At 41.0% G+C, this 26,272-nt stretch overlaps 2 protein-coding genes across 6 annotated transcripts in view; one reads left to right on the top strand and one right to left on the bottom strand.

Moving 5' to 3' along the window:
* Window positions 1-19,239, bottom strand: part of ZNF654 (zinc finger protein 654) — a 39,075-nt gene extending 19,836 nt beyond the window's left edge. The window contains exons 1-3 of one of the 2 annotated variants that reach the window (XM_052705404.1): window positions 19,056-19,239; window positions 9,652-9,797; window positions 1,107-1,188 (exon numbers count right to left, since the gene is read on the bottom strand). In XM_052705404.1, coding sequence (XP_052561364.1) covers window positions 1,107-1,188; window positions 9,652-9,797; window positions 19,056-19,187 — 360 coding nt within the window. In that variant the 5' untranslated portion in view covers window positions 19,188-19,239. The remainder of the gene's footprint in view (window positions 1-1,106; window positions 1,189-9,651; window positions 9,798-19,055) is intronic. The other variant, XM_052705414.1, reaches the window with a different exon arrangement.
* A 475-nt stretch (window positions 19,240-19,714) lies between these two features.
* Window positions 19,715-26,243, top strand: CGGBP1 (CGG triplet repeat binding protein 1). 4 transcript variants are annotated; one of them, XM_052705642.1, is made up of 2 exons: window positions 19,715-19,734; window positions 22,066-26,243. In XM_052705642.1, exon 2 carries the CDS (start codon window positions 22,095-22,097, stop codon window positions 22,596-22,598), a length of 504 nt encoding a protein of 167 aa, XP_052561602.1. In that variant the 5' UTR covers window positions 19,715-19,734; window positions 22,066-22,094; the 3' UTR covers window positions 22,599-26,243. The 4 variants fall into 4 exon arrangements, with proteins under 4 accessions (XP_052561602.1, XP_052561592.1, XP_052561574.1 ...); XM_052705632.1 differs by having other exon boundaries at window positions 19,715-19,820; XM_052705614.1 differs by having other exon boundaries at window positions 19,730-19,854.
* Window positions 26,244-26,272: the final 29 nt, after the last annotated feature.

The raw sequence follows: 26,272 nt of genomic DNA, 5'->3' as shown, positions 1-26,272 counted from the left end.
AAATTAAATCAGGAAAAAGTCCAACAAATAAGTTTCTATATATCACACTGCTAAATTCTTTCTTGATCATAGACTGCTTTTGAAAAGCCCTTCTGACTGCACTACCAAAATGCATTATTACTCTCATGCAAGAAGCCCTGTCCACTCATGGGGCTGCTAAGCCACTTCTTGACCCCTTTCTTCCTCTAATTCTAATCAAGGATAATTTATAATTCCTGCTGTTTTGATAACTTAGCTAAGTAGAGCTGGCATTAATTTGTAGCAGCAATGAAAAGAAGTATTAGCATAAAAATTACAAGAGGATAGTTATTTCTCAAACTACAATTTCCTGATCAGTGTTAACAAGAAGCAACCCTGTCTTCCACCCTTTCAATCCACATCATTAAATTTATTTTCTCATGATTAGCACAAGTGCTTTCTTTCCCATGCACTGAAGTCAACTCTCAAAGCCCATACAGGGCCCAGAGAAAAACACCTTATTGGACAGGAAAAAAAAAAGGTGGGGGAGGAGAAGGGAGGTGGGAATTGGGAGGAGTAAATTTTAAATCCAGGAACATTTCTCTTAAACAGCTGTAAGTAGCCATACAAAAAAATTGCCCCACCATAGTTGAGAATATAGCCATTTTATACAGTGCTACACACTCTAACCTGAGAAGTTCACTGAAATACAGCTTCAATTTCAAATTTGCTGTTTAAAACTGCTGAGGGAACCTTGAGGTTTCATGTCACGGACTGGCATGAAACATTGGATAACATTAAGGTGTACTTTGACACAAACAAGTTCCCTTCAATGCAAGAAAAGCATAGAACGTGTCTTCAAACAAAAGACAGGCATTAAAAAGAAAGACATTCTACCTAGTCCAGAAAGGTTCAAATAGCAGTATGACAACAAATTAAGAATAAGTGACTTTTCCTTCAAATATCTTTTTAATTAATTTGTTTTCAAAAGTCAGGTTTTTTTTGTTTGTTTGTTTGTTTTTCCCCCTCTTCAAACTATGGCATTTTTCCTTCAGGTCATATATTCATAAAAAACCCACACAACCAAAGAACTGTCTTAACAGGTACTAAAATGGTATTAAAAGTTTATGTAAAGTAGGCAACACTACCTGGATTGAACCTAAAATATCTTTCAAAGGATCTTCATAGAACTCATCTTTTCCAAAGAACAGCAGCAATTCAAAAAAACTCCTAAAAAACAGAAGTAGCGACAAGTCAAGCAAACTAAAAATGTTCATTCAAGAAACCAGTGTAAGTTTACTATTTTCCATAGTACTACAACAAAACAGAATTTTTCTAAGTTTAGGGTTCTTGTCAGCACTAAAGAGTCACTGTAAAAATGTTTGGCTAATACCTACACTTTCTAGACACTATCTATGTTTCAATAACTCCACAATGTCTGATACCCTGCACCGGATTTCAGCTGTTAAGATTCCACATCCCAAACACATTCTGCATCAAGCATCAAGTCACAAATGTAACACATGAACAGCTAAAGATAAGCTATTTTACAAACACGAATCAACAGTAGAACAGAAAAACACTTAAAAAGTTAAAGTCTTTCTTCACTACTGCATTCAGTCTTTGGTTGCAATATCTCTTTAAACAAAAAGGAAGATATTCACAAACTGTTGGACAAGGAACTATTTTGCATGACTATTAAATTCACTGCAATTATTCCTAAATTTTAGTGACTCTTATTACTTCAGTACATTTGAAAGTGTACCCTCAATACTTTTCATTTTTAATATGGCAGATCCAAAAGAAGTTAAAGATCAGATTTAAAGCAAAGTTTCCCTTCATATTCAGAAATGCTGTGGATCAAAGAATCTTAATATTAACACAAAAAGAGCTTTCTAAAAATTTCAAAAGACTCCAAAGGGAATTTTTATGAGAATAATGGAAAAGTGTCGTAAAATTAGGCAGCCTTTAGATTATACTGCAGCAAAGTCTATCACTGGCTAGGAAAAAAGATGTCAAAAAAATGACCTAGAAAATGTGAAAAACAAATTCATTAAGTGCAGAGATGGGACATATCTCCAAAGCCTTTGAATCTCAGCTGAGATATGGGATGGGACAAGAAAAAAAAATAAAAATAAAAATCAATACCCAAATAAGTACTTTATTTAGAAACACAGTATCTCATTTCACATTGATAACATTTTTGCTGCATACTGACTCTTAGGAAAGGTCAAACTTGAGTCATGTCAAGATCAGGACAGTAGACCAACTGGAACTTAAATAATATTTGGTTATGACAAAATTACTTACAGCAAATGACACAGGCATCAGATTTAATTTGTTTTAATTATTGTAACTGTTTTTAAGAGAATAAGACTTGATAAAAAAACATCATAGGAAACTAATACTGAAAAAGTGCAATCTACAGTTTTATTCCGTATTGACACATCTGCATCACAGTCATAGAATCATATAACGGCTTGAATTGAAAGGGACCTCTATATTATCTATATTATCTATAAAGATAATTTAGATCCAACCTCCCCCTATAGGCAGGGCTGCCAGCCATGAGCTCAGTCTGCCCAGGGCCACGTCCAAACTGGACCTGAATGCCTTCAGGGATGAGGCACCACAGCTCCTCTGGGCACAGCTCACCAAGCTCACAGAAAAGAATTTCATCTAATACTTGATCTAAATCTACCCTCTTTTACCTCAAAACTATTAGCCCTTTTCCAAACAAGACACTCCTTGATGAAGAGGCCCTCCCTGTCTTTCCCATAGGTCCTGGAAGGCCACTATGATGTCTGCTTGGAGATCTGCATTCTCCTCCTCTTCACAGGAGAGGTGCTCCAGGCTTCAGATCATCTTCATGGCCTCCTCTGAACCTAAACTAACAGGTCTAAGTTCTTCCTGACCAGCTTCAATCAAGCATGTCTGGGGAGGATCGCTGCAAGTCTTCTACATGTGGATTGCAGACTAACTGCCTACCTAAATACAAGGAGATGCTGGCAAGGTCTTCTTTTCTCTGCTGCCTCTGGTACTTCAGCAGCATGGTGAGGACGGGAGAGTGATGGGGTAGTTAACAAGCAATTCCCAGTGAGTGACTGTGCCTTTTGGGAGAATATGCTGTCCTCTCACAAGCTAGCCCCTGAATTAGCTTGGGATCTGGTGATTGCTATTGGTGCAGCAAAGGCAACCAGTAGGGCCACATAAGTTTCCCTAAGCTACGGGCACAATTTTCAGACACTGCCACATCCAACTTTATCCTCTGCACAACTCTCTGTTGGATAAAAGCAATCCAACTGCTGATCGGGAGTACAGGTGATGCTTTTCTTTATCCCTTCAGCGGCAGGGAGGATTAGTGAGAGGACTAGGAAAACCCACCAGATAAATACATGGCTGAGAGGCTGGTGTCACAGTAGGAATTTTGTTTTTTCAATCATTGATTTATTTGGCACTCAGCCCAATGGCTGCTAGTGGTGTTCATCTAGATCACAGGGGGAAAAGAACCCTATCCCAGGAGCTGTCGGGATTCACTGAGGAGGGCTTTAAACTAGGTTTGAAGGGGAAAGGGACTGATTGCAAGCTTGCCCACAACAAGGTGCAGATTACCATAGCTAAGCTAGAGGGACAAGGTGTTAGCAGGAGCCCTCAACCCACTGCATTTTACAATGCATGTACTAGGCAGCAAGCTAGTGGGGTTCATCAGCAGGGCTTTAAACTAGATGTGGTGGGGGGGAAAGGGAATGTACTGCTGAGGAACAGAGAAGAATCAGGGAAGAACACTGTTGATTTAGGAAACAGCGAGGGAAAACCTCAGATTTTTCCCAGAGGTTTTTGGCAGGGCTGTTCTAAGAAGATAATAAGGCCGAAAACCCAGCTGAAGTGCCTCTGCACCAAAGCAAGAGGAAAGGGAAAACCATGTTGCAATTGAAAAACTATGATCTTATTGCTATTATCATGAAAATACAACGGGATGACTCATAACTGGAATACTATGATTGAGGGCTGTGAGATTTTTAGAATGGAAAGGTGAGGTAGAAGAGGTGGGGGAGCTGCCCTCTATGTTAAGAAGTGGATAGACTATGAAGAGCTGTCCCTGAGAAAAAGTCATCAACAGGTTGAGAACTTGGGGGTTAAACTTAGGGACTGGATCAATAAAGGGCATCTGATGCTTGGGGTCTACTAAAGTAGCTTGACTGAGGGGAGCCTGTCGATGAGGCCTTTTTGCTTCAGCTGCAAGAGGTGTCACACTCACAGGCTCTTATCCTGGTGAGGGATTTCAACCACTCAAATATCTGCTGGGAAAACAATGCCGTAAGCTGCAAGCAGTCCAGGAGACTCCTGAAGAACCAGAAAATTGTTAATGAGCAAGTATTAGATAAACCCACAAAAGGTGAAGTGCTGCTGGGCCTGGTGCTCATCAATGCAGAAGAGATCATAAAAGATGTTAGGACTGGAGGCAGCCTGGGCTGCAGCAACCACATCCTGGTTGAGTTTGTGATCTTGAAGAACGTGGGCCTGACAAAGAGTGGAGTCAGGATCCTAAACTTCAGGAGAGCACACTTCAGGCTCTTTAAGGAACTGCTGGATGAGATACCCTGGGAAACCATCTTAAGGGACAGAGGAACAGAACAGAGCTGGCAGCACTTTAAAGATACCTTTTTGACTGCAGAAGAGCTCTCCATCCACCAGAATAAGAAATCAGGCAGACAAGGAAGGAAACCAACATGGTTAAGCAAGGACCTGTTAGTCACACTGAGATGCAAAAGAAAAAAAAAAAAAAAAAGTATAAGTGGGAGCAGGGATGGAATGGGGAAAGCCAAGGTGCAGATGGAACTGAATTTGGCAAGGGATGTGACAAACAAAGAAGGATTCTTCAGATACATTGTGCAGAAGGGACAGGCAAAGGAGAGCATATACCCTTCTGATAAACAAAAAGGGAGAGCTAGCCTCCTCAAACACGGAGAAGAATAAAAAAACATAAGTTCCTTACCTCAGCCTTCACAGCCAGTCAGGCTTTTTACGCCTCACATGCCCTTGAACTTCTAAGCAGGGACTGGGGAAGCAAAATCCATCCTGGACTTATTCCATTCTTAGACCAAGATCACCTCATGAGGCTAAACGTGTAGAAGTCTGTAGGACCAGATGACACTCATCCCAGGGTTCCAAAGGAACTGGCTGATGTAGTTGTCAAGCAGGTCTATCATATTTGAAAAATCATGACTGCCAGGCAAAGTCCCTGGTGACTGGAAAAAGGGAAACATCAAGAAAGGAAGATCTGGAGAACTACATGCCAGCAAGCCTTACATCTGTGCCTGGGAAGATCATAGAGCAGATCCTCCTGGAAAGGACGTTAAAGCATATTTGAGATGTAGAGGTGATATGTGACAGCCAGCACAGCTTCATCAAGGGCAGACTATGCCTGACCAATCTGGTGGCCTTCTATGATGGAGTGACAGCATTGGTGGACAAAAGACGGGCAACTGATGTCATCTACCTGGACATGCGCAAGCCTTTGACATGGTCCCACACCACATCCTTATCTCAAAATTGGAGATATGGATTAAAAGGCTGGAATTCTAGGCATAGACAATTGGTTGGATAGTCCTAGCCAGAGGGTTGTTGTCAACAGCTCTGTGTCCAGGTGGTTGCTGATGACAAGTAGAATCCCCCAGGGGTTTGTCTTGGGAAAAGCACTCTTCAATAACTTAATCCCACTGTCTTTCTCACTGATAAAGCATAACTGTCAGCAAGCTTGCTGATGACACCAAGCTGAGTCATGTAGTTGACACAACAGAAGGGAGGGATATCATCCAGAGGGATTTGGACATGCTCAAAAAGTGGGCAAATGAAAACCTAATGAGGTTTAACAAGTCCAAGTGCAAGCTGTCCCACACTGGTCAAAGCAATCCCAGATAAGATAAGAGACTGAAAGAAGAACTCATTGACAGCAGCCTTGTAGAGAAAAACTTGGGGATCCTGATGAATGAAAAGCTGGACAATGAGCCAGCAGTGCACGAGCAAGTGCGCTCTTGCAGCCCAGAAGGCCATAAGTATCCTTGGATGCATCAAAAGAAGAGTGGCCAGCAGGGAGAGAGCAGTGATTTTCCCCCTTATCTGCCCCTCTGAGGCCCAACCTGGAGCACTGCATCCTAGGGCTCCAGAACAAGAAGGATGTAGGCCTGCTGGAATAGGTCCAGAGGAGGCCACAAAGATGATCAAAGGTCTGGAGCACCTCCCCTATGAAGAAAGGTTAAGAGAGTTGGGCTTGTTTAGCTTGGAGCAGATAAGGATACAGTAGACCTCACTGTGACTTTTCAGTACTTGAAGGCAGCTTACAAGCAGGAAGGAGATCAACTTTTTATACGGTCTTATAGTGGATAGGACAAGGCGGAATGACTTTAAACTAAAATATATATATATATATATATATATATTTAGATTACATGTTACTAAGAAATTACTCAGTAGTAAGACACTGGAACATGTCAGCGGAACATGTCTTGGTCAGAGAGTTTGTGGATGCTCCATTTCTGGAGGCATTTAACACCAGGTTGGTTGGAATACTGGGCAATCTGATCTTGTAGCTGGCAAGCATGTTCACGGCAGGGGGATTGGAACTAGACAATCTTTAAAGTCCCCTCCATCTTAAACAATTCTACAATTTGTAAAAGGAACAAGACTAGCGTTAGGACCAGAATCTTATCAGAAGTTCATATATGCCTGACCAAGGAAAGAAATGAACAAACGCTGCAACATTCACCTCTCTAGATACTTACATAAGCAGCAGATGGATACTACTACTTATGTAATTAGTAACTCTCAGTAAATGCCTTTTTTCAGCTCACTTAAGTCTCTTTGGAGTAGTGAAGCCACGCAGCACACACAGTATCCCTTCAGAGAAGAGATCCATAGCTCCACATCACAGTGGGAAAACTCTCTCCTCATACATGGTTCCTGCTTGACAACCTGATTTGGTGCTCCCCCTCCACTTGTCACTTCTGTACAACTTCAAGTGCCCCAGTTTAATTCTTGATTCTAATGTGTAATTTATTGCACTCCTTAGTATTTGCTGTCTTGCTTTGGAGCTTCTCTGGTCTTTCCTTCTGCACCACCTTTTGAGATGGGAATGGGCAGGTACACCAAAACAGCATGGAACGTTAGAGATGTTGTGATGTACTGTGATTCTGAGCAGTTAGCTCTCTGCTTTGTTCCATCTTACTAGCCTCCTAACACTTTGCATTGTTGAGCACTGTGATGCACACTGCAGAGACATTTTCATTAAAACATTCAGCATAACACAGTCTCGCTCCATGGCTGTAACTGTCAGTTTGAAGCCCACCACACTGAACATTTTCATTGTTTTGTTGTGTGGTTTTTGGTTTGTTTGTTTTTTGGGTCTTTTTTGCTTCTCTTCAATTTCCCTAAGTACCACCGCACCCTTGCCTAAGCTGAATTTCATCACTCCCTACCATAAATCCTTTCTACAGTTATTTACATTTTGTCCTTTATGATACTGGGGAAAAGGTAGGACCATAATCAAATGTGCCTGTCTCACTGATTGAAATAGTTTACAATCATATCAGTAGCAAGACGGTTGGACACTTGGTTGAAAAGATTCCTCCAAACCTAACCTAAAGCTAGTCCACATTCCTCTGCTTCTATGGAAGCTCTGCTGATATGATGGAATAAAAAACAAGAGACCAGTAAATGAGCAAAGGGAGCCTGGCTATAATGCAGCAAGATAAGCAGTGTGGCAGAGCATAGAGCAAGGGTGCTTTTTCTGTCTCTTCTCAGTACTGCCTTATTTCAATTTAAAACCATTCCCATTTGTCTTATCCCTATCAGATCACATATAAAGTCACTCTCCATTTTTTTTTTTTTTTTTTTTTTTTTTTTTAAAAATAAGCTCCCTTTAAAGGCCATCATAAGATCTCCACAAATGCCTTCTCCTGTCCAGGTAGAATAATCACAACTCCCTCATCCTTGTTTCGTAGCAGGGTTGCTCCAAACTAATAAAGCTGTTTATGTTTCACAATTAACAGTTTCCATTTTGTTAAAATTACTATACACAATTCCATTCTGGTTTTTCTATCTTAAAACACAGTCTACAAAATGGTACATCCGTATTTACATGCATAATAATGGTGCTTCTTACTTTATCTCATCACTTATTAAATATTACTGGAATCGGAAGTTTGCCTAAGAACATTAACAACATTATTAGAAATTGCAAGTATAGACACTGTTTAGTTTACGATGAATTTGAATATGGCTAATACACTCAATGTATTAGTCACTGTCACTATGCTAAGAGTTTATCATCTGGTCACCCACAAAGTCTTACTCAAATACAACAACATAGTCAAGCAGATTCTTGTTCTCTAAAACCTAGGACTTGACTAATTAAGATTTGATTAAGATCTCCCAGTTAATCGCACTACTAAGTCCCAGAATCCCTGATATTGTCAAACAGATCCAGAAGACAAACCACACATAAGGTCATTATTCAGTAATTCTAAAGTTGAAAGAAATGTAAGTAAATCCAGCTCCAAAAATCGAGACATTATCAGGAATAGCCACCATCCAAATACAACAAGTATCTGAGTTTCTCATTCCCAATTCCCTCCCAACTCACTCTGCTATCTGAAAGTATTTAGAAGCACAATTTGACCTTTGTGAAATGAGTTTTTCCTAAAAACTAATGAAAAAGAGAGGTCGCCATCTTTTGATTCACCTGCTAAGTCATTTTCTGAGCATTCCAGTTTTAGAAATCATAATATTTTGATTCCATAAGTAATCTACCGTCAAATAGTTCCCCCAAAAAAACTCAGTCGCGAGTGAAGTTTCACAACACTTGAAGAGAGCAGATATTCTGACAAGCACAAAGAATAAAGCTTTAAGTTTTACTTTACTAATAGGTCAAGAACAGTAGAGAGTTCCACCACACCAAGTAAACTGATAAAGGCTACAAAAACATTTGCCTCTGAAGACTAGACAAAGCACGAGAGAGACATTCCCAAATACATTTTTGAACTGAGACACAGAGCTATATTTGAAAATGTTGCTCAACAAGAAAGCTGGACAGATAAATCTGATCCAAGCAAACTGAACCAGCAGACAGAGCTAACTCTCAGATTTTTATCTCCATCTGCTGATGAGAAAAATCAAGTATACAGAATCTCAGCTAAGTACAAGAAAGTCACTTAAGTATCAAGGGGTTTTTTTGTTGTAGTTTTTTTTTTTTTTTTTTTTTTTTTTTTTAATCTTCTGTCCAGCACTGCAGTTTTTAAGATCTGAAAAATTCAGGTTTTTTTTTTTCTTTCTTTCTACTTATCATTACCCTCACACTTTCAGTCTTCACATGGGAAAAATCAGCACTGCACACAGAAAACCACACAGCAAGATATTCTAGCACTCTGCAGTTCTCTGTCAAATTGAACATACACATAACAGGACAAAAATCATAGCAAATCATTACTATAGGTATTTTCAGAACTTGAACATAAAAATCCATTTTAAAATTCATTACTTTCTTAAACAGTATAAGAAATTTGTCTTAAACACTTAGCTTATTACATCAACCTTAAAAGCACTGAGGATCTCTGAAACCCCACTGGCTATTATCAAAGTACAGCACTAACAGTCTACATTGTAAGGGAAATAGTAAGAAAAACATGATGTACTTACAAAGCTAGGCTACTCAATACGTATTGTACGTGCTCACATTCAGCTGGGAATGATACACAGGCAGATGTGAAACAACAGAGAGCTGTCTGAAGCACCTGAAGCTGAGGCAGAGGAACCTGCCATCTTCCAGCATAGTCTTCAACAACCTAATGACAAAAACATTGAAAGCCATATTACAAACCAAAAACATCCTCTTTAATCATGAAGCTATACATAGTTTGTACTGTACCTGCTTCATCTCCCCTCCTTCCTTAGAAGTAGGGTTAATAACAAAAAAACAAAAAAAAAAAATCAATCCACTAAAATAGAATCCTGACCACCTTCGGTTATCAACGGAAGAAGTAGTAACTTTATTACTTACATTATAACACTAAGAATACTTAACGGATCATTTACAGAGAGTAAGGCCAAGAAAAACATCCATCTTATATAGTAACATAGTAGTTACAGTATTGCTACTATGTTACCACTGTACTACATAGAAGGCGCATTGAAACATAAGCTTTTATTTTGCAAGTGAATACGAGTTACGGAATCTGTAGCAATTCAGATAGCCTACTCTAAACAAACAGAGAGGAAAACGACCACCCTGTGTACTTCCAGCCTTCCCTTTAGCAGAAAAGGGCAGAGATACTCTCTCTTACATAACCAAATAAATAAATTTGGCCCTTTTTATGTGCATGACAGAGCTTGCAGCTAACTATACCCTCATCTATGGTTATGAAACTACACTATTTAGAATGGAAAAAGATGATGAAAATAGGTGCTTTAAGGAAGACATGTATCCAAGCATTTGCTGGTCACGCAATTGACCTTACTTGTGTTATTAAATGCAGGAATCCCCTGTATTTCTGACATTACCTATTCTCACATCAGGTGGCTTAACAAAGACAACATCACTTGAAATTTCCACAGCATTATCAACACATTAAATTCCACCCAATCTGCTTTCATACAGTCTCTGTATAAAAGATAGCATTTAGTTTAACACAGCATTAAAACAGAGATTGGTAAAACCTGAAGACCAGACATTGTGCTGCTGCCCTATAGAAAGCAGGAGCTAGAGGGCTTTGGGTCTTCTCTACTCCTTCAGCAATAGATAAAATATGCAACACTGAGCAGACAGAAAAAGCATATTTCTTCCACGCTTTGGCACATTGCTCATCTCACTGCACCACAGCCAGGCTCCCTTTGCTCATTTACCGGTCTCTCATTTTTCCCATCACAACAGCACAGCTTCAGCAGAAGCAGAAGGATGTGGACTAGCTTTAGGTTGAGGTACAGCATACCCTTCTCTAGCTGAGGGAACTTAACTGCAATCTCCTACATTTGCAGGAAGTGAGAAGCTGGTGGGGAACCACAGCGCTATCAATTAGTGACAAAAGGCTGAAGCACTCCTTAGTACACACAAGAAACAAGCAACAGACTCCAAAAAAGCTGTGAAGTGCCAGCCCTCATTACACACCTGGGCAGCTTAACTCAAGAGCCAGTCTGGCTAATAAAGCACAGTTTAAAACAAAACAAAATCAAATGTAACATTCTGCAGGTTTTCTTTTAGACCTGAAGTCTGTGACCCTCTCTCAGACCTGCCCACTGCCCATTCAGCTAAATAAAAGATTTCAAAGTCAAGATGATTAGCATGAGATTTTAGCACCAAAGCTACACACCTAATTTAATTTAAGGCTCTACAATATGAACAGGCCAGCAACCCATTTCTGACAGTCTGGTTATACCTGCTCCCAAACAAAGTAGCTATTGACAATGGGAGCAATGTTATTTCTTCTTGTTATTTTAATTTTCACTAACAACAGTGGAGATTGATTTATATTTTTGAAATGGTTTCTACCAAAACCATTTTAATAATTCCTACTTCAGAATCAGTTTAATGCAGCAAATATCTAGGTCAATTGGAAGAGAATTAACTGACTCGTGGATAAACACTCTCCCTGTTACAAGGAATAATAAGCACTTCAGAAAAGTGTACTGACATCACCTATTGTGATCTCTCTGAAATACTTCTAAGCAGGTCCCTTGCATGAGAAATAACAAATCCTTATAAAAATCAAAGCAGATCAAGAAAACAGACTCTTCTGGTTTTAGCCTCTATGAAGTAAGAGAAAATAATAATAGAAGTTTCAATTCCCACCAGGGTGTTCTACAGCACTGTAACCTGACAGCCATAGTACTGATATGTTTGTAAATTATTTCCATCAGTGAGACAGCCACATTTGGTACTTCTTCCCCAGTATGGTACAAACTGTAAATAACCACAGAAAGGATTTATGACAGGGAGTGACGAAATTCAGCTTAGACAAGGGAGCAGTGGTTCTTGAGTGTAGCAATTGGATCAGTACAATGGGAAAGATGTTACAACAGAGACATGATGACAGAAGGATCATCATGATAGAAAGGTGCTTTAAGGGAAGGGAAGAAGATTGCTCACCTGTATCAGAAGATACTAGGTTTGCAGGGGAAAGCATCACCAAGGAGAGATGTCCAGAAAGAGACCCTTCCCTCTGGCAGCCAGCCCTTAAATGGGGTCTAAGAGAGGTGCAGCCAGGTTCCACACCTTCTGGTCACACAGCTGAATTGCCTTCACCTGTGCTCCCAGGGCTGACCCAGACCTCTCCCCAGATGATCAATCTGCGGTTCAGGCTGTGACTGAACAGTTCCTATACACTGGGGAAAAATGAAAACAAGCCAAAAAAAAAAAAAATCAAAGCAGAGAGCTAACTGCTCAGAATCACAGTACATCACAACATCTCTAACGCTCCATGCTGTTTTGGTGTACCTGCCCATTCCCATCTCAAAAGGTGGTGCAGAAGGAAGGACCAGAGAAGCTCCAAAGCAAGACAGCGAATACTAAGGAGTGCAATAAATTCCACGTAAGGATCAAGAATTAAACTTTGGCACTTGAAGTTGTAAAGAAGTGACAAGTGGAGGGGGAGCACCAAATCAGGTTGGCAAGCAGGAACCATGTATGAGGAGAGAGTTTTCCCACTGTGATGTGGAGCTATGGATCTCTTCTCTGAAGGGACACTGTGTGTGCTGCGTGGCTTCACTACTCCAAAGAGACTTAAGTGAGCTGAAAAAAGGCATCTATTGAGAGTTCAGTTCCAAAAGAGTGTTATTAATGCACAAGTAACATTAGATTTAGTGTTCTATCAGAACATCAGGAAAGAAACAATTAAAACTTTTTTATTCTATTCAGTTGATGGACCGTATGTTGTTACATATCCCACATAACATCAGGATAAATGCATCCTTATAAAACTAGATTCAATAACTCAAATAGAGTAGAAAAGAGTTTAAGATTTCAAGGCTACATAAGTCACTACTTAAAATATCACAGAAAATCATTTCAAAGTAGTATCTAAAAAATGGATGTAAGCAATGGCTTTACAGCAATTCACATGAATATTACATAAGGAATAACCAAACATAATCACACTCGTGGCAATAGAAAAAAACATCACCAAGCAACAGCATGACGCATCCTGTAAGACAAGTTTCTGCCAAAGTTCTATCTTTAAAGCTAAATGCTTTCCCCCACTCACAGCTACTGAAATTTCATGTATCTGGCTGAGTTTGCTTTGAGTATGAACAAGACCTAAGGCAGAGCTCCATACACTCTTTGATCAACTAAATGTAACGAGCCAGTTTCCAGATGTATTTAGCGTCTACTACTTGCACTGTAGTGAAAAACTATTAATCCTACCAAAGTAAATTTGACTATTGGCACTGCAGTTAACGTACCTGTTAAAGATATTACTTGATGGTTGAAATGTTTTTATTGGAAAGATGTAACATTTATTCATATCTTTCAGTGAGTCTTCCCTAGAGAGAAAACCAACTGATTTATAGAAATAGTTTTATTATATGTGGAAGGGACGACTGAGTACATGTGAACTCAACACAGGAATACCTAAGTTCAGGTTACAAATGACATTAGCAAAATACAACCTAAGGTGACTCTCAAATAAAGCACAAATATTTAATTCGGTCATCTGAAGAACTGCAACCAAAAAAGATGTGTTTTATTATTATGATGATGATACTTACATGATGTTCTGCCCTTTTTATTATTTGAAAAGGCCTGAATAGCAAGCAGCCTATAATCTACCGGACACACTAATCTACAGAAGTATCTTTCCAACATTCTTCTTTTCAAGTGTACAAAGGTGCAATTTAAAAGTTACAAGGATCTTGACAGACTTTTCCATGCAAAACTCAGAAGCTTATTTTTCATACAAAAGCTAAACTTTCAGACAAGGTGTTAAGAGCTGAAGAACTACCAATATAAATAAGCTTGCAGTGAAGTCATACAAATTTCCAGAGAAGTGAAAAGAGAAAAACACAACCACGACCTTGAATAGTATGCAAATACAAAGAAATAAAAGCAAGAGAACACCACTAAAATCCCAGAAATCTAACCTTCTCCCAAAGGCTGACAGAAGGGGTAAATATGTACAACAAGGATGTGATCTCTCAAGATAAAGCAGACACAAACGATAAAGAGAACAGAATAGATGAATAGATGAACAAATGAATAGAGAACCGAGTATGCAAATAAAACCTCATGTTAATGGCAAGGCCAGAGCACCCACTGACTCCTTCAGTCCACAAATACAATCTGCAAACAAAGAATCTGCTGATCAACTACTATTGTGAATTCTCCCTAAAATTTGACAGAAAGCAGCCAGGTATCCTACAGGTACCACGGTGGCTTATCAAGTTTCCCATCAAGTGTCAAAGGAAAAAGTGTCCCTACCAAACCCTTGGTAGCATTCTCTGCAGGCGGGAACTGAAAGCTTGCAATTGCCATTAAGCTTTGCAGGAAACGGTGCTTATCGCTCTTAATTTGTAAGGACTTCTTTTCAAGCCTGAATCTCCCTTGAATATCAAGCAGCACAAAGCTAAACGCCGGCAACTGGCAGCAAATTGAATCTGCTTCTTTTCATTAGCCAAGTGGAGAAAGATCCAGCAAAAAACAACAAAAAAACAAACAAACAAAAAACCCACACAGGAACAAGCTAATCTGCAAATGTAAATAGCTTAAATGTCTAGGTATTCCTTGAGTTACACGTAAAGTCATCTATTACAAACTGTGTTACTTTCCCTTTACAAGTTTCCATTTAATTGGTAATTTCACATTAAAAAAAAAAAAAAACACATACACCTATAAATGCCAATCAAATAAAGCAAATGAGACTGTCAAAGGTGCTCTCAAAGCCATCAACAAGTATCAAGCGTCTTCATTCAATAAACTACAAATATACATATCTATTATGACACCAGAAGTCATTGCAAGAGAAAAAGTTGCTTCAAAACTACAAATTGTTCCTTTCAAGAGAGGAAAAAAAGCTTCAAACAGCACTCATGCGACCAAGATTTTTGTAGCTCCTCTTTAAAGAAATGTAAGAATACCAACCACGTAGCCCAATAGTGACAAAAGTAGTAAAAGACAAGTTTGGCATGACCTGAAGTTGCTCTGTTTTGTACAGAATATAAAAGTAACTGAACAAACATTGACTTGAAGATTGAAGTGAAAATCAAAGGCAAGTAGTTTCAAATTTGTGCACATCACAAAAAGAGTGAGAACGCATCAATCCCCAAATGAGAAGAACTATCAAAGATGCGTACATTTTTCTACCTTCATTTATACAAAGCAATACACACACCAAAGCATGAACAAATGATTAACACCTAAACCACAAACTACTGGATTTTTATTTTTATTTTTTTGTCTACTAAAACAGATCTAGGAGCCATCATTACCTCTAGTGTTAGTTATAAGTTTTATTTCTCAGCTTCCTAATACACAAACCCAAGAATTATTTTCCTAGCAGTGACTGAGGATACCACTGATTAACAAAAGCCAAGCAGGCAATCATTATTTCAGGAAGTCAGATCACACTGGAAGGCCGTAAACTGATGCCACAGCAAGAGAAGATCAAGAAATGTTTAGCTCCAGCAGTATTACTTTAGATCAGAATTACCCTGTGCTTGAGTCTGTACTGAGTAACATAAAAATAACATCCAGTACAGTTATGCAGCCGTGTGGACAACTACAGAAATGCTGGATGTAACTTGTAATTTTTGATAGTACTTAATGACACGAGAAAAGACTGAAAAGAATAAAAGAAATTCAAGGCAGTTGATAAAACTATACCCACTTCAAATGCAACAAAGTAAGCTATACTCACTTGTTAAGGTTTCCCCATTAAAGTTTGTTTTCAAATCAAATTCACCCTTCTAATTATAGAACCACTTCCTTCACAGCTAAAATCTGAACTACTTTGTCTGCCCCTCATTTTATTTGTATGCACTCACACGGGAACCTCCCAGGGACACCCTGAAAAATCTCAGAACAATTTCAAATTCTGTATGTGACACAACAAGCCAAAGCTCAGGAAGCTCTTGCAGATGTTCAGACCGAGGGGGTTCTATTAGATACTATCTTTCAATTTAAAACTACAAATAGTCACAGATGCCTTGGCTCCTGCTTGCCAAATTTGGGAACAGTAGACTTATTTTTTCCCAACACGTAAGTGGCTTCAGTGCACAGTGAACTTAACAAATGTGAAGAAATGTCAAATCAGCAATTTTAGAAAGAAACACAGATACATAAACTGGACACTTACTTCACCTTCCATCTGTCTCTTTTCATTTCCAGCCATAGAAATCTTGATTATATTTCCCCATGCTATCAACCTCAAATAATCATCTAAAACAATATTTTATTCCAATTTGCCTTGGAAGATTCAGGATGTAATGGTGTTATTATTGCGTTATTACAACACAACAGATCCCAAAAAATACACATGGCTTTGCAGTCGTCACACTCTGAGTTGATCTTACATCACTAAATCATGATTATGCATAAATTGAAGAAAATGACATGACAGCCCAGTCATCTTTTGCAACCATTCTTTAATCTACTGTCTAAAAGCTAAGTTCAGCTGCAATACTCCAGGCCTCCAGCATACTGACCCTGTTTCCAACCCTCTTTTAACTTTTTAACAGAATTTAGAATAAAAGACATGCACATCAATGCTTCTTAAGGTCCTTGCCAGTCTCTTACCCTAAAAACAGTCAAGAGGTTTTTGCTTCCATCTACAATAAACGGCTCAACAGGCTAAAAAGAGTTTAGACCTTGCTTCACTTTTGCTGCAGCTCTTATTGAGGAACGTGGATGTGCACACACTTCAGACAGCAACGTAACTATATGCAATCCAACATATCCCTGTATTATATTTATTCTGAAGGACAAATAGGTGTTTCATTCAGATAGTTCAAAAGTATGGCATTATTGTTAAGCAACTCTCTCTAAAACTGCTGTTCAACTTCTGACATAAAAAAAGAACACTGTAGGGAAACCAAGGCATTCAAAAGTGCCAAAAAACACAGAGAAGCAAAGCTATGTTATCAGTGTGGGATGGAACAAGGTGGAGAGGCTTGATTTGAACTACAGCCAGAAGATCTGGCTTCAGAAGTTCTAGATGGAAAAGTAGAAAGCAATACAGTCGGACAAAAAGTAGAGCCAGAGAGAAAAAACATTAAGAGGCATGCATGAAGAATGTATGACACGCTAACCAAGAGACACAGTTTTTAAGTAAGAAATTATCTTTTATAACAGACGTTCCAAGAAAGAGGTGACCTAAACTTTATGTGTTCACTGATACTTTCTGAGGAAAAAAATGGCAATATGCTTCACCACTTCACCAGCAAGGCTGTGGGCCTATGAACCTCTGTTTGTACAGGTATGGATGCACTGGGACAACTGCACCACTGTAGGCCTAACTGTAAGCAAGCTACTGCAGAGCACTCAGCTTCCTCTGGTATCACACCACAAAAGGCCACTGGTTCTTTCTACCAGTACACTACATCAATTACATCTTGTGTCTGTATAATTAACTCAGTAGAAGTGTTCTTTATTAAAAATATGCTTGAACGAAATGTAGAAGTCTGTATTTTGAGTCAGCACACAACTGCTAATCACCAGGCCAAATTTACACCAGGAAAGTGCATAGAGACAAAACGTTAATATATTATCTCGCTTTCAACAGCGTTATTTAAACTATGCGTTGTTTTAAAATACTGAAGAAAAGAAACAGAATCCTTTATGTACTCTAAACATTGGCTGCCCACGTGGAGAGTTCATAAACTAAAAGCAAAGCGAGGAAGAAGGCTTGGCAATTTTTCTACACAAAATAAACTCCAGGAGAAGTCAAGGTCAAACGATTTAGACACTCTACCATTGATAATTGTGATAAAATCATTTTGCAGGGAAATTCCTTCCCTGGTCTCATCCTGTCCTGTTCCCTACTCATTCCTAGCTTTGTATGGGGTAGAGGATTGGTGTTAATGTCAAGTATCGCTCCATCTTCACTCCCTTGTTATCATTACTTCAACAGATAGTAAGTGCAGCTAAAACATTTTAAAGATGAGACTTTCAGTCCTGACAGAAGATTGAAAGATTTGTTTGCGTGGGATTCAATCAAATATAGCTGTCTGTTCTTCCAGCTGTGGCTTATTCCATACTTCTAAGACCAATCGCATCTCTCAACTACCTTCAGAGATCTTTACACAGACACACTAAGTTTATACAGTCACCAAACAGAAGCAAAATACAAAAGCTTGTAGATAAACCCAAGCAGCAAACCTGCGGGTTCACTGAACAGCCCTATTCGAGCTATTTTCAAACATATACTGTAATAAACAACGTGTAAAACAAGTGTCAGGAAGCACTAAGAAAACTCTCGTTGAAATGGAGTACTGTATAAATGGAACAAGATCAGCAGAGTGGTGAGGTAAGCAGCCCAGAAGTTCACAAAATGAACTAATTACACAAAAAAAAAAAAGAAAAAGAAAAAGCCTAGGCTGCGTTTCTGAGAACTGCAAGCGCTGTGGTTGGGATATACCTACAACAACTCACGCTTCAATCAACACCCGCTGGGCAGGGAAAGCAACCTGTTGGCTCTCGTTAGTTAGCAAAGCCGACAGAGGTTGCAAAGAGCACGGAATTAATCGCAGAATTAATTTCTGCCTGTGGCCCTGCGTGAAGATACGCTGCTTTCTGTGAAATAATTAAAGAAATAAAAAGGAGAAGAAGTATGCTGGTCTAATTCGTCCATCCTTAAGGACACAGCCCCGAGGCAGCCCCCTCCTCCTCCCCCACCCTCCCGGCGTCGTTCCTCCTGCCACACGTGGCCCAGCCCCGCCGCCCTCCCCGGGAGACACCTCCGCTCCACTCCACTCCGCTCCGCTCCCGGCCACCTCTCGGTCACCGCCCCGTTCCCGCCGACGCGAAGGGGGCGCCGGGGCCCCCGCACCCCGCCCGCCCCACTGCCGCCCGCGGGGGGGAGGGGCGAGGAGCGGCGGGGGGGCGGGGCGGCGCTCACCTGGCAGAAGCGGCGGCAGTAATACTGGCTGTGGAGCAGGGCCGGCAGGCCGGCGGGCGGACCCGGCGCCGCCAGGGCCTCCAGCTCCTCGCTGAGCCGCTCCGACTCCTGGTCGCTTTCGTCTTCCGCCATGCTGCTCCGGCCGCCCTGCGCGTACCGAGCGCCCCCCTGCCCCCGCCCCGCCGCGCCGGAAGGGGCCGCCCCCGCCCCGCCGCCTCACGTCCGGCCACGCCCCCCCGTCGCGCGCCTATTGGGCCGGCCGGCGTGCCACCCGACGGCCAGCGCGGAGACGGCTCGCCTCTGACCCCTGACTTCTAGCTCCTCCCTTCCGCCCGGCCCCGCCGGAGCGTCTTGTGATTGGGACAAAAGTCTCCTCGTTACTTTATGCAGCCCTTCTCATTGGCTGCTCTGCCCGCTCATCACACCGCCCTCCGCAGCTACTGGCCGAAGTGCCCGTCCACTAAACGCGGAGATTGCCTTCGCGAGCTCCGATTGGTATCGGTACGCCTCAATCACGGCATTTACGCCCTCCCCCAACTCACGATTGGGCTAGCGCACCGTCCGTCTCCGCGCGGCCGCCTAGGGAGCAGCCAATCGGCACCGGCTTTCCTTCCGTCCGCCGTTGTCGGGCGGCGGTCGCTAGGCCGGTTGCTAGGTCCCGCCTACCGCGGCCGCCAGGGTGGGTAGCTGTGTCTGGCTGCGGCGCGGCGGCGAGCGTCCGGCGCAGGCCGCGCGGAGCGGGGGGAGACCGCGCGGCCCCAGCGGGTAACGGCGCTCGGCGGGGAGGCGGCGCCTCCAGGTCTGCGCTCCGGGCCGGGCGGGGCGGCACGACCACACCTGTCTGCGTCTGGTCGGGCATAGAGGGGACCGAGCGGCCTCCGGGAGGCGGGCGGTCCCCGGCCGACAGGGCGTGAGAGCGCTGGGGTAGGCGGAAGGCAGGGCCCGGCTCGCTGTCACCGCGCGGTGCCTTCCCGAGGCGAGGGGCGGAGGGCTCACGCGGGCTCGCGTCGTGTATTCGGGCTGCAGGCACTCCGCGTCGGCACGGGGACGCTGCCCCGGGAAACAGACGCGCCCGTCTCTGACTTTGCGGGCTGCTTCGCTTGGCAAAGAGACGGCTACGTCTATCGGACCGCTGCAGACTTTCCTCCTCCTCACCTTACGTGCGCTTCGGAGTCGCCCGCAGACTCTGCGCACGTGCGGTGGTTCCGCCTCAGCGTGAGCTGTTAGCGGAGCTCGCTTATCAGCCCTCCCGCAACCTTCGGAGCCGTGCGTCGTCCCCGCGCTCGGCGAGCCGGCCTTGCTTCTGAGCAATCCCTGCCAGACCTTTGAGACTGGGAGAAAAACGTCCCGTGTTTTCGGCGCTTGTCCAGCTCGCGGAATTACTGCCTCCAATCCTGATAGAAGCTGTGTATGATTCGTTTTGACATTTCCAAGTCCTGAGCAACAAGTTGACATTGGGATAAGACTTGTTGAAAGTTTGTTTTTGGGAGGCTTTCAGTTGCTCGTGAAACTCGTGGGGATAGAGAACCCATTAGGTAACAAGCAGAAAAAAGTTCCCTTGATCCCAACAGAAAATACCTCGCTCTGTAGGGTTGTGCAGGATCATTCAAGCCTGTAGTTTTGGAAAGTAGCAGATGATCGTTCAGAAAACGGACTGGGAAAGTATGTAAGGGCAAGATTTTCATCTCCCGTGTTCAAAAAGGATGTCAGCTCCTCACGTGACAGTGTGTTTTTTGAAGACTAAAATTGTCAAGACTGAATTCTGTTTGCTGGCTCTATTTCCAGAGCAAGTTAAAGGCATTCTGGGCAGCATAAGCTCTGTTCAGTCCTTAAAGTTGGACTGGCTTGCCTTGCAGCTATATGGGAAATCCATGGCTTTTAAAGGCAGATTTTTTAAATGTTACAACAGCAAGCTGCATGTAACTAAGTAAATACTGTGACACATCTACAGTTACACAGATCTCTCTTTCTGTGTAGTAGTCAGCAGAGGTAATGCAATATTCCTGCAAGGCATTCATCCCCATAAATAAATATCCAGGCAACCTGTTAGATTTCCTCAAAATATTTGTGAATTGTCATTTTTCTCAAAAACAAGCAAACAAGAAAAAACCACCCCAAAACCCTCAACCTGAACATAGGGAAGTTTTTCAGTCTTTTACATTGAAAATGTAACAACAGTAAGAGAAATAGAGCCTGATTGATTTTAGTACGCTTGTCTAGATTATTGCTTGCTTTGGTAATGTAATTTTAAAGTGATGCTAAAGACAATCCTGCTGTCTTCTCTGAATAATCAGTTACCTTTCTGAGAGTAGTTGTCTCCATGGGAAAAAAAAAAAAAAACAACAGGCTTTTATTTTTAATTGAAACACGTATATGCAGGTTTCTGTTCACATCAGTCTGCTTTTGTTGCACTTTCATTGCAATCATAAAAAAAAATCTGACTAAGTTAAGGCCCAGCTGAGGTTTGAGGCAGGGATAAAAGTGAAAGGTATTCCAAGTGAGTTGTGAGTGCCAGCAAAGCTCAGATCACTTTATTGTTTAAGTCTATATAAATTGACAGTGATGGCCTTCTTGCCTGAGGTTTTTTCTAACACAGGTAATGCCGACTTTCAGGAAATAAAAATACTGACTCACCATAGCTAATAAATTGTCAAGTATGTTTAAAATACTAAGAAGGCAAAGTTTATCTTCAAGATTAAACTGCATTCGTGGGGAAAAAAAAAAAAAAAAAACACAAAAAAACAACTTTGTGTGACTTTCAGTGATGAATGGATTGAAGGGTTCAATTGAGCTTTGCAGCTTAGAAACTAAAAAGTAGTTTACTGTGACCCGTGCGGAACTTCCTTCTTCAAAGGAAAACTTCAAGATGCAGAACCGTTCAGTAATAGTTTTGTGCACGTATCTGACATGTGATTGGCCTTTAGATGGCAGTTAGCACCATGCTGGATGGTCAACACTCAAGACGGCTTGATTGAAATCATTCCCGTGTCTTAATGGCATTTTTCTTCAGCTTTCAGGTAAAGCTCACCAAAGGCCACAATGGAACGGTTTGGAGTGAAGTCCACTCCGTCACGTAACCGCTCGAAGACTGCTTTGTATGTAACTCCTCAGGATCGGGTAACTGAGTTTGGCAGCGAGCTGCATGAAGACGGCGGAAAACTCTTCTGCACTTCCTGCAACGTGGTTCTGAATCACGTCCGCAAATCGGCAATCAATGACCACCTCAAGTCCAAAACACACACAAAGCGGAAGGCGGAGTTTGAAGAGCAGAACGTCAGGAAGAAGCAGAGGACTCTGACTGCCTCCCTGCAGTGCAACAGCACTGCTCAGACAGAGAAAACCAACGTCATCCAGGACTTTGTGAAAATGTGCCTGGAAGCTAATATTCCTCTTGAGAAGGCCGATCATCCTTCTGTGCGAGCCTTCCTGTCTCGCTATGTCAAGAACGGAAGTTCGATACCTAAGTCAGAGCAGCTAAGGAAAGCGTACCTGCCCGACGGGTACGACAATGAGAACCAACTCATCAATACTGAAGATCGCTGAGAAGACTGTTTTAATCATCGTTGTGAAGTTTTACATATTGATGGTGTGGTTTATTTTTATATTCATGCATATATACAGTGTTACATATTGGTTTTGCAAGCTATTTTGTATTGTAGAAATGACAATCTATTTGTGAACTAAGTGGTACGCCGGAGACTGTCGCTAACCCTGCTGTAGACTCGAGAGCTGCTTTGATGTAGGACTCGCACTGAGTGCAGGGAACATGCCTGGCGTACGTCCTGTCTGTGTTCAGTCCAGCTGTAACTGACGCTAAGAAAAAGGCACTTGGGTGGAGAACGTCCCTTACCTTAACTGTGCATCTGAATACAGGAGGAAGAGGATGCAGTAGGAATTGTTCATTGCGTCACTGGATTGCTTTGTCCAGAATCTTCTCCGTGAGTGACCAAGAAGTCTGCACGTTAAAAATGGAAGAGGCTGTAAAATGGTTAGTTAACATAAGTGATCTGTTGGGGAGGATGATTGCAATTTCCTAGTCAAGTTGGCTTATGTTTTAAACGAAGAGACATTTTTCTTCTAGAATAATTCTATTTGATGCAACTGTGGATGCACTCATTACTCATTAAATAGGTGGCCTTTTGTACCACCCTTTGAACTCCACTGCCAAAAGTTCTGAAGATTTGCCACGTGTGGTTTTTTAAATCTCCACATCCTTTTCTTGGTTTACTATGTTCCCTCCAGTTTCAGTGCCAAACTTTGAAAGCTAAGTGAACGAACTAATAACTACGTGTGGTTTACAGCACAGCTGCTAGCAAACAAATCTTACACTGGACCAAGATCATAGTAGTAGGGGGAATGAATGCCTGTTTTGTACAGCAAGATAAAAGATGCTGAATTTAAACTGGGGGTGACGGAGGAACAAAATAGTGGAGTTGATCATGCTTCTCACAGTGTGCAGGGGAAGAGGCTTCTCCGTCTCTCCCTGCAGGTCCTTTACTTCTCGCCTCAGCCTTTTAGTGAAAGGAGGTAAAATGATTAAAATAGTTTTCAAAATAGTTGCTGTAAAGGCTATTCAATATTTGTAACAGCTAGGAAAGCCTGTATACTTTGAAGCTGTAATGGAATTACACACCTGAGGTGTATTTCTTATTCTGTGCCACGATGCCACTTGTTGAACTGACAAAAATTTAAACATGAGTTAAAGAAGCTCAGTAATGTTGCTGTCTCCCAAATCTAGTAAACTGTTACTAAGCTAATCCAAATTACTATGCCAAATAGTCAATTTGATGCAAGTGCTTGCTCTGCAATGTTTTTAATGGAATGGTGGAGCATAGTAAAAAGAGCTTGATTTTCTTTAGATCTCTGAATTTAAGGAGATGTCAAGCATTTTCTAAGTTGCATAGAAATGCTCTGCTCAGTGGATATAGTGATGCAAGCATGCTTTAACTCCCTCACGTGGAGCCAGTTTTCCCTTCATCTTCCTTTCCCTGTAAAGTTTGACAATAGCACGTTATTTCTTTCATTCAGGATATTTACAGCAATACTACGTATTTGCTAAAAGACACTAAGTAACCAACTTACTTTGTTTCTGTGGCTAATTTCTAGAGGAGAGTCTCTTTTGCTGGATTAAAAGAGATTTACATACTTGGTAACAACTGCTTTTTTGTACAATTCCTGCAGAAATGCAATTAGTGTTACAACAGTGTCTTCGAGCCTTCTGCTAGGGGAAGTGCTTGAGTAAATGGAAAAAAATGAAAAGCAGAAGGCAAGTGCCAGTACGTGGATACTCAGTACAGTGCTGCACCATTGGTCCCTGTTGAAGCTAGTGGGATTTCATGCAGTTGTAGCAGTCCTGTCAATGATATTAACTGCTGGTGTAGGACTTCAGACAAATAACATAATAATGGTTTGGTTTTGTTTTCCTCTAATCCTGTATATCAAAATTTGCCTTCCCAAATATCATTTGCTATTGCAAGAGCTTGGGTTTTGCTTAAGCTCATAAACTGCCTTGGGCTAGAACTGTTTTATAAATCTTCTAAAGCCAAGTAAAAGGTACACTGCCAAGAGCCTTTTCTGTCCTGATCATAATAGAATGTGGATTTGTTTGTTTGTTTGTTTGTCATGGTTTTTCAGAGTGCTTGTTTTTTTGTTTTACAGCTGCTGTCTCATTGCAGTGAAATGAAAAAACAAACATATGGTAATATTAAGTATACTCTTCCACAGCAAAACAAAGAGAAAACCTTAAAAATGAAAGTTAGTGATAGCTACAGCTTTTGTTTAGCAGCAGTCACTCATTCATTAAGGCAATGTTATGTCACCCAGTTTATCAAAAGGTTACTTTCTACTTAAGAAGCAGTCTGTAAATTTAGGCTCTTTGCACAGAATTAATACAATTCTGTGACTTTTGTATCTAAAGTATCTAATATCAATTTATTTTTAATGCAGAATTACTGTGGAGGGTATGAGCCTAGTGAGGATCCCTTTCAGTGTAAACTGTAACAGACTTATAACAAAAGGTTGACCATCAGGATTTTGAATGGAACTGGCTGAATTCCAACGCACAGCAATCTGTAAGAGGATTCTTATAACTTAAAAAAAAGTTTTTTGAAACTTTATGAAATCAACATTGCAACAGATACTTACAGCAAGTTAAAACAATGGAAAAATAAAGCACTTCCAGGTACCTAGAAAGAATAATAAGTTTGTATTCATGGACATAGCCCAAATCACAAACAAGACATTTACAATTGTTTTCTTTTGAAATGAAATTGGTTCCACTAAGTCTTGGAGTCAAGTCCTGCAAGCAGTCAAGTTTGTACCATAATTTTGCTGTTGTGGCTATAGCTGGACAAAAATAACCTTGTTTTTAATTACTATTGATTTTAAGGAAGATTTACAGCAGAGATTTCCTGGTATTTCTAAAACTAAGTAATAACAAATTCCTGGAACAGGGGCTGTGGTTGTGTTGTTTAACAGTCTCCATGGGGTTTTTTGTTTGTTTTGTTTGTTTTTTCTGCAGGAACACTGCATTTTTTAGTAATATATTTGAAATTACATGTAATTTCAAAAAGAATGTACATGTACATGTGTGTACATTAGCTTAGCCAATTCACAGCTAAAATGACTCTGAAATGCATTTTTTAGAACACTTTCAAAGAGTAAAAATACTGGACAAAAGGAATATTCTCTGTTCTGTGAATTACATATATAAACCATATTAGTTTCAGCTTGCATGTTCTTGAAAAACTTGAGTTCTAAAATTTTTGAGCTTTTTCAAGCCTTTAATTTGGCAGGTCCTTACAGGGAATGAAACAGGATATAATGAAAAGGAAAGTGGTTTTTCAACTGAGAGAGAAACTTGGTTCTGCAAAGTATGGGATATTCTCATGATAGAAGGACTATTTTTAGTTAGAGCCCTTTTTAATCAATTCTGTTGAACTGAACGGTGATGTGCTCCCCACTGAGTTTTGCAGCACCATAAGGGTTTTGGGGAGGAGAAAAAAAAAAAAGCTGGAAGTTTGGTAAGGGTTATCTCCATTGGTATTTACATATGAAGAGAGGCAAGACTCACCACTGTTGTGTTCACACTGTACTCACTGCGAACTTCTTGTGTAATTTGAGTGCTTGTTGTCTTTGTACAATTTTAAGATTGTATCTAACTTTCAAAATAAATTTTTTTAAAACAAAGATTCTCGTTGTAAATAACGCTGTTAGTC

Source organism: Tympanuchus pallidicinctus, unplaced genomic scaffold, assembly GCF_026119805.1.
Source record: "Tympanuchus pallidicinctus isolate F22 unplaced genomic scaffold, pur_lepc_1.0 scaffold10, whole genome shotgun sequence".
Lineage (NCBI taxonomy): Eukaryota > Metazoa > Chordata > Aves > Galliformes > Phasianidae > Tympanuchus > Tympanuchus pallidicinctus.
The sequence above is the reverse complement of the archived record's forward strand: the minus strand, read 5'-3'. Positions and strand labels throughout refer to the sequence as shown.